General features: G+C 54.9%; 1 protein-coding gene across 1 annotated transcript in view; it reads right to left on the bottom strand.

Annotated features, from left to right (window-relative positions):
* Rnf122 (ring finger protein 122) overlaps nucleotides 1–1,779 on the bottom strand; it is an 18,882-nt gene extending 17,103 nt beyond the window's left edge. The window contains exon 1 of the mRNA XM_013024952.1: nucleotides 1,721–1,779. Within this exon, the coding sequence (XP_012880406.1) occupies nucleotides 1,721–1,745 (25 nt within the window). The 5' untranslated portion in view covers nucleotides 1,746–1,779. The remainder of the gene's footprint in view (nucleotides 1–1,720) is intronic.
* Nucleotides 1,780–8,807: the final 7,028 nt, after the last annotated feature.

The raw sequence follows: 8,807 nt of genomic DNA on the forward strand, positions 1-8,807 counted from the left end.
TCTTTGTACAACTACTTCAAGATAATAAATAGTAAAAAGGCCATCCCAGGCAGGAAAGTCTGTGAGCCTAATCTCCAATAAACTACTCAGAAAAAGTCAAAAGTGGCATTGTGGCTCAAGCCGTAGAGTGTTAGCCTTGAGCACAAACAGGCTCAGGGACAGCACCCAGACACTGAGTTCAAGCCCCCAAGACCAGTACAACAAAAATAAGTGGAAGTAAGAATTGGGGTGGTAGAGGTGTTTAGCATGCACCAGATGCATAGTTCAATCCCCAGGTTCACAGGAAAGAAAAAGTGAAAGCTAAACACTGTATGAAACAAAGCTGCCCAGAAGGCTGACCGGGATTACTGACAGCTGCCTGAGCTCTCTTCCCCTAAATCTGTCTCATTGTCTTGCCAACCCCTGGAAGCCTGAACTTCAGAAGGTCTCCTCTCAGCTGGCAGGCTGAGCCAGGAATGACGTCAGAGGAGGGCTGGCCAAGCAAGCCCAGAGGATCTGGGAACTGCTTTCCCCTTCTTCCAGCCAGCCGGGAATCTCTCTCTCACTCTCCCAGCTGGGATGCGCGGTCCTTTCTCAACCCCCATCCCCGCGCCCCTCTCCCACACTGCCCGCCCACCACAGGCAGCTTGGTTCATTTTCAGGAAATTAGACCCGACTAGCAAAAGGAAGAAGGGAGGGGGGACGCTCAGACACATACTTGCCCAAACTCTGCCTTAAAAACCAAAGCCCTCTACACTCTAGATCGGATCTCTCCTCCCCTAACTGGCCAGCCTGACATACATTCAAACTACAATCCGGTTGCTTCCCACTCGGCCCCCAAACTCCCCAAACGTTAAGCGGCCGGCCAAGGCGTTAAGGCCACTGGGGTGGGGATCGGAACCTCTCTTTCAGGTAGTCTGGGGGAGCAATCCAGACCCAAGCTGCCCCTCTCATCACCGGAACGGCCCGACGTTCAGGTTCAGATGGGGGCCACTTTAGCTACGTTACTGGTGTGAGTGCGTGTGTGGCTGTGTGTGTGTGGGGGGGGGTTGCAATCCCTGCCCAGGCTCGGGGGGCGGGTGGTCTAGGAACTAGGGTGCGCAGCTCGGGTCAGGCCAGCCCGCACCGCGGGGAAAGCTGCGCGCCCAGGCATCTACCCACCGCGTCGTCCCATCCACATAAAGGTGGTTCCCCCACCCACCCACCCACTTTCCCCCGAGCGCCCCCCGCAAACCCACGCGAAGCCAACAAAGGGCCGAGGAGGCACCCGCGCGTGCAGCGCCGCACGCGGCACTGTGTACACATTGAAAAGAGCCTGCAAAGTTTCAGGCCGGGAACTTGAGCTCCCTCTAGTCGGAGATCCGAGCCGGAGCGCCGATTTCATTCCCCTCCAACCGCCACAACAAAGAACAGAGAGAGGCAGGAGCGCGCAAAAAGGCAAGGCAGCGGGCAGAGCAGCAGCCCGAGGGCCGCACAAAGGCCGGGGGAACGCTGGGCTCCCACGCCTGCCCCGCGCCCCGAGACCCTTCCAGATCCCCCCACTCCAACCCGGTGAAAAGCCGACGATTTCCAACCCCGCGGTGCGGAGAGCAGAGGTGGGCGCCAGGACACCAAGGAAGAAGAAACTTGGCTGGAAACCAAAGCAAGGACCACGGGCCCCGCGGGCTGAGGAACCCCCGCGTTCCCTCGGCGACTCCACCAAGCCCGGAATGCGCGCTGCCGTTCCCGCCCCGGGACTTACCGTTACACCACTGGAATGGGTGCATCAATGAAGTCTCCGTCGGCTTCCTCCGGGGAACGAAAGCGGGCGGCGGGGGGGGGAGGTGAAAGGCCGGCGGGGGGTGGGCGCAGCGGCGGGGAACCGTCCGTGCGCAGCACGCGCCCGGGGCGCTGTACGGCGCGCTGCCTTCCTCCCGAAGTTCAACGCCCGCCGGAGCCGGGAGGCTCCCACTAGTTCTCAGAGCAACAAAGAGGCAAGGCGAGCAAACAAACAGAAAGTCTCCCCGGGTCAAGCACCCGAGGGGAAAGGCACGGAGGAAAAGGGCCTGGGCTGGGTGGAGGAGTTACGGGGGGCGACACGGGGGTCCCCGGATCGTCGGAGCTCTCGGCGCGCGGACGAAGCTGGGCTCGGGTCCCACGGTGCAGACGTGAGCGCACGGCGAGCCTTAAAACCCACACAGGGCGGTGCACGCCCTCTCTCAGTGACTGACCCCGCCCCCTGGAAGCCCCGCCCCACTCGTCACGCGGCCCCCAGCCAATGGGAGCTGTCCTCCGCTCCTGGGCATCTGCAGGCTGGTCCCTCGCCTTTGAAGAGGGAACATCCTAGCCCCAGGCGAAGGTGGGGGGGGGGTGCCCACCACTAACCCAACCCCCGGGCGAGATTCCAGTCTAAAGAAAAGGCCCAGATGCCTGGTGGTGACTGGCTGTCGAGGGAGGTCTGGAGGAAAGTGGTTAGGGCCCCTTGTTTTCCGCCTCCAGCTCTTACACAGTTTATTTTCTACAGCTCCTTGGGAAACCTGTCTCGGGCCAGAGTTCTGTTTCTGCTGCCTGGACAGTGACTAGGTTGTGGGTGGCAGCTAGAGAGAGGGTGGAGAAACAGGCAAGAGAGCGAAGTCGGTGAATTACAAAACAGAGCTGTGCAGGGGGTTCGTTGTCATCTCACTTCTGGCCAGTGCCTTATTCTACGAACAGGGAAATTAAGGTCTGAAATTGAAGGCCTGTGACTGGTCAGAATTCCAGGTGCTTGGATTGCAGATAAAAACAAACAAAACCTTACAGGGGCTGGGAAGGTGGCTCAGTGGTAGAGCGCTTGCCTTGCATGCATGAGGCCCTGGGTTTGATTCCTCAGCACTACATAAGCAAAAAGAAAAACCGGAAGTGGCGCTGTAGCTCAAGTGGTAGAGCACTCGCCTTGAGCTGAAGAGCTAAGGGACAGCACCCAAGCCCAGAGTTCAAGCCCCACGACCGACAAAAAAAAAAAAAAAAGAAAAGCTTTAGGAAGTGACAACCGTTTTGCTTCTATTACAGCTGAATATCTTATTCTGAATGATTTTTTTTTGTTAAGGCCAGAGAACTCCAGCCCCAGAGAATAGGGTCTTGGAAAAGAGGTTGCTTTCTCTGTGAAAGAGGTTGCTTTCTCTGTGAAGCCAAAGTACTATTAGATCCATGGATCACTTTAAGAAGTGGAGGTAGGGAGGGGCTGGTGGCTCACACCTATAATCCTAGCTATTCAGGAGGCTGAGATCTGAAGATTAATGTTAGAAACCAGGCTGGACAGGAAAAGCCTTGAGACCCATCTCCAAATAACCACCAAAACCCACTTGGTGATGTAGTTCAAGTGGTAGGGAAAAAAATCTTAGGTGCAGTACCCAGGCCAGTTCAATGGGGCTGGGAAGGTGGCTCAATGGTAGAGTGCTTGCCTGACATGCTTGAACCCCTGGATTCGATTCCTCAGCACCACATAAGCAGAAAAAGCTGGAAGTGGCGCTGTGGCTCAAGTGGTAGAGCACTATCCTTGAGCTGAGGGACAGCGCCCAGACCCAGAGTTCAAGCCCCACAATAGACAAACAAAAACCATGCTGGTGGCTCACACCTGTAATCCTAGCTACTCAGAAGGTCACAAACTTTGTAGACCATGACAATTTGCCTTGTGAAGGTTAAAAATGTGTGTGTGACTAAGTATCACTATTCCACAATACTGTGAAATGTGAAATTTATGTAATCACCTTATCACAATAAAAAAAAAAGGAAGAGAAGGGATGGGTAAGAAATGATGGGTGAGCCGGGCGCTGGTGGCTCACGCCTGTAATCCTAGCTACTCAGGAGGCTGAGATCTGAGGATCGCGGTTCAAAGCCAGCCCGGGCAGGAGAGACCGTGAGACTCCTATCTCCAATAAACCACCAGAAAACCGGAAGTGGCACTGTAGCTCAAGTGGTAGAGCGCTTGCCTTGAGCTGAAGAGCTGAGGGACAGCGCCCAGGCCCAGAGTTCAAGCCCCACGACCGACAAAAAAAAAAAAAAAAGAAATGATGGGTGACAATGTTGTCAGACACCTTGTATTCATATACTGTTTTGTAGAATGGGAACTTCTTTGTACAACTACTTCAAGATAATAAATAGTAAAAAGGCCATCCCAGGCAGGAAAGTCTGTGAGCCTAATCTCCAATAAACTACTCAGAAAAAGTCAAAAGTGGCATTGTGGCTCAAGCCGTAGAGTGTTAGCCTTGAGCACAAACAGGCTCAGGGACAGCACCCAGACACTGAGTTCAAGCCCCCAAGACCAGTACAACAAAAATAAGTGGAAGTAAGAATTGGGGTGGTAGAGGTGTTTAGCATGCACCAGATGCATAGTTCAATCCCCAGGTTCACAGGAAAGAAAAAGTGAAAGCTAAACACTGTATGAAACAAAGCTGCCCAGAAGGCTGACCGGGATTACTGACAGCTGCCTGAGCTCTCTTCCCCTAAATCTGTCTCATTGTCTTGCCAACCCCTGGAAGCCTGAACTTCAGAAGGTCTCCTCTCAGCTGGCAGGCTGAGCCAGGAATGACGTCAGAGGAGGGCTGGCCAAGCAAGCCCAGAGGATCTGGGAACTGCTTTCCCCTTCTTCCAGCCAGCCGGGAATCTCTCTCTCACTCTCCCAGCTGGGATGCGCGGTCCTTTCTCAACCCCCATCCCCGCGCCCCTCTCCCACACTGCCCGCCCACCACAGGCAGCTTGGTTCATTTTCAGGAAATTAGACCCGACTAGCAAAAGGAAGAAGGGAGGGGGGACGCTCAGACACATACTTGCCCAAACTCTGCCTTAAAAACCAAAGCCCTCTACACTCTAGATCGGATCTCTCCTCCCCTAACTGGCCAGCCTGACATACATTCAAACTACAATCCGGTTGCTTCCCACTCGGCCCCCAAACTCCCCAAACGTTAAGCGGCCGGCCAAGGCGTTAAGGCCACTGGGGTGGGGATCGGAACCTCTCTTTCAGGTAGTCTGGGGGAGCAATCCAGACCCAAGCTGCCCCTCTCATCACCGGAACGGCCCGACGTTCAGGTTCAGATGGGGGCCACTTTAGCTACGTTACTGGTGTGAGTGCGTGTGTGGCTGTGTGTGTGTGGGGGGGGGTTGCAATCCCTGCCCAGGCTCGGGGGGCGGGTGGTCTAGGAACTAGGGTGCGCAGCTCGGGTCAGGCCAGCCCGCACCGCGGGGAAAGCTGCGCGCCCAGGCATCTACCCACCGCGTCGTCCCATCCACATAAAGGTGGTTCCCCCACCCACCCACCCACTTTCCCCCGAGCGCCCCCCGCAAACCCACGCGAAGCCAACAAAGGGCCGAGGAGGCACCCGCGCGTGCAGCGCCGCACGCGGCACTGTGTACACATTGAAAAGAGCCTGCAAAGTTTCAGGCCGGGAACTTGAGCTCCCTCTAGTCGGAGATCCGAGCCGGAGCGCCGATTTCATTCCCCTCCAACCGCCACAACAAAGAACAGAGAGAGGCAGGAGCGCGCAAAAAGGCAAGGCAGCGGGCAGAGCAGCAGCCCGAGGGCCGCACAAAGGCCGGGGGAACGCTGGGCTCCCACGCCTGCCCCGCGCCCCGAGACCCTTCCAGATCCCCCCACTCCAACCCGGTGAAAAGCCGACGATTTCCAACCCCGCGGTGCGGAGAGCAGAGGTGGGCGCCAGGACACCAAGGAAGAAGAAACTTGGCTGGAAACCAAAGCAAGGACCACGGGCCCCGCGGGCTGAGGAACCCCCGCGTTCCCTCGGCGACTCCACCAAGCCCGGAATGCGCGCTGCCGTTCCCGCCCCGGGACTTACCGTTACACCACTGGAATGGGTGCATCAATGAAGTCTCCGTCGGCTTCCTCCGGGGAACGAAAGCGGGCGGCGGGGGGGGGAGGTGAAAGGCCGGCGGGGGGTGGGCGCAGCGGCGGGGAACCGTCCGTGCGCAGCACGCGCCCGGGGCGCTGTACGGCGCGCTGCCTTCCTCCCGAAGTTCAACGCCCGCCGGAGCCGGGAGGCTCCCACTAGTTCTCAGAGCAACAAAGAGGCAAGGCGAGCAAACAAACAGAAAGTCTCCCCGGGTCAAGCACCCGAGGGGAAAGGCACGGAGGAAAAGGGCCTGGGCTGGGTGGAGGAGTTACGGGGGGCGACACGGGGGTCCCCGGATCGTCGGAGCTCTCGGCGCGCGGACGAAGCTGGGCTCGGGTCCCACGGTGCAGACGTGAGCGCACGGCGAGCCTTAAAACCCACACAGGGCGGTGCACGCCCTCTCTCAGTGACTGACCCCGCCCCCTGGAAGCCCCGCCCCACTCGTCACGCGGCCCCCAGCCAATGGGAGCTGTCCTCCGCTCCTGGGCATCTGCAGGCTGGTCCCTCGCCTTTGAAGAGGGAACATCCTAGCCCCAGGCGAAGGTGGGGGGGGGGTGCCCACCACTAACCCAACCCCCGGGCGAGATTCCAGTCTAAAGAAAAGGCCCAGATGCCTGGTGGTGACTGGCTGTCGAGGGAGGTCTGGAGGAAAGTGGTTAGGGCCCCTTGTTTTCCGCCTCCAGCTCTTACACAGTTTATTTTCTACAGCTCCTTGGGAAACCTGTCTCGGGCCAGAGTTCTGTTTCTGCTGCCTGGACAGTGACTAGGTTGTGGGTGGCAGCTAGAGAGAGGGTGGAGAAACAGGCAAGAGAGCGAAGTCGGTGAATTACAAAACAGAGCTGTGCAGGGGGTTCGTTGTCATCTCACTTCTGGCCAGTGCCTTATTCTACGAACAGGGAAATTAAGGTCTGAAATTGAAGGCCTGTGACTGGTCAGAATTCCAGGTGCTTGGATTGCAGATAAAAACAAACAAAACCTTACAGGGGCTGGGAAGGTGGCTCAGTGGTAGAGCGCTTGCCTTGCATGCATGAGGCCCTGGGTTTGATTCCTCAGCACTACATAAGCAAAAAGAAAAAAGCCGGAAGTGGCACTGTGGCTCAAGTGGTAGAGCGCTAGCCTTGAGCTGAAGAGCTGAGGGACAGCGCCCAAGGACTAGAGTTCAGGACCCATGACCGGCCCCCCCCCCAAAAAAAGGAATTCCAGGCGCTTGGATTTCAGATAAAAACAAACAAAACCTTACAGGGGCTGGGAAGGTGGCTTAGTGGTAAAGCATGCATGAAGCCCTGGGTTCGACTCCTCAGAACCACATATACAGAAAAAGCTGGAAGTCATGTTGCGGCTCAAGTGGTGAAGAGCTGAAGAGCTGAGGGACAGCGCCCAGACCCAGAGTTCAAGACCCACAACCGACAACAAAAACGATGCATTGTATCCATAAACTGCTTTGTTAGCGGGGAGCCAGTGGCTTCTGCCTGTAATCTTAACTACTCAGGAGGCTGAGGTCTGAGCATCATGGTTGGAAGCCATAAAGGGCAGGAAAGTCCCTTGTGAGACGTGAGTGTGTGTGTATGTTGGTCATAGGGCTTGAACTCTTGGCCTGGGCGCTGTCCCTCAGCTCTCAGCTCAAGGCAAGTGCTCTACCTCTTGAGCCACAGCACCACTTCCAGTTTTCTAGTTAACTGGAAATTAATTGGAGATAAGAGTCTCATGGGCTTTCCTGCCAGGGCTGGCTTTGAACCGGCTCCTCAAATCTCAGCATACTGAATAGCTAGGATTACAGGTGTGAGCCACTGGCACCGGTTCCATCTAAGACTCTTATCTCCAACAAACCACTCTAAAATTGGAAGTGGCACTGTGCACAAAGAGCCACTTGAGCCACAGACAAAGATCTTTGACCTCCAGCATTGCTCAGGCATTGAGTGGCCATGGTTGAAATCAGAGTAAATCTCTCCTCCAATTTTATTTGACTTATGGTGTCATTTCTTTATCTTTATGTCTATCTCTATGCTATTCATCCACTCATTTATTCATTTCTTTTTTCCAGTCGTGTGGCTGAGCACTATCCATAAGCTTCTTTTCTGCAAGGCTAGTGCTCTACCACTTGAACCACAGTGCCACTTCCAGCTTTTTCTATGTATGTGGTACTAAGGAACCAAACTCAAGGCTTCAGGCATGCTAGGCAAACACTCTACCACTAAGCCACATTACCACTCTACAGCCCATTTTTAATTTTTAACTAAAGTATTGGGATTGGGGCTTTATCTCACTGTAAGGCTATGAGTTGGGCCTTCAGCTCTTGCAACAACAACAACAAAGCTGAAAAAGAAGTTATTTACCACCAGCAAAATGAGTAAATAAAGAAAAATATCTTTATTTTCCAGAGAAACCTCTATCTTCTTCTTTTTTTTGGGGGGGGGTCTGGTCGTGGGGCCTGAACTCTGGGCCTGGGCACTGTCCCTCAACTCTTCAGCTCAAGGTTAGCACTCTACCACTTGAGCCACAGTGCCACTTCTGGCTTTTTTCTTATGTGCTGTTGAGGAATCGAACCCAGGGCCTCAGGCATGCAAGGCAAGCTCTCTACCACTGAGCCACCTCCCCAGACCACCTCTATCTTCTTATTCAGTATGCTAACTGAAGATGACTACTTACCTAAATCCTAGGAATTCATGACCCTTAAATGAGATTGTGCATTTCTGTATATGAGTGCTTTCTCACTTTGCTCAATGATGCTCACACCTTCTGACCACCAACTTCAAAGAGTAAGGACCCTTCTCTTCCTATTTCATTAGTTCCAGAAGTTCCAAGGATACCAAAACCTTCAGATTCAGGCTTCCTTATAGAAAATGGCATGGTGTTATATGTAAACTATGTACACACTCCCCAGCACTTTTTTTTTTTGGTCTGGTCATGGGGCCTGAACTCTGGGCCTGGACACTGTCCCTCAGCCCTTCAGCTCAAGGCTAGCACTCT

Source organism: Dipodomys ordii, unplaced genomic scaffold, assembly GCF_000151885.1.
Source record: "Dipodomys ordii isolate 6190 unplaced genomic scaffold, Dord_2.0 Scaffold4, whole genome shotgun sequence".
NCBI classification, from domain to species: domain Eukaryota; kingdom Metazoa; phylum Chordata; class Mammalia; order Rodentia; family Heteromyidae; genus Dipodomys; species Dipodomys ordii.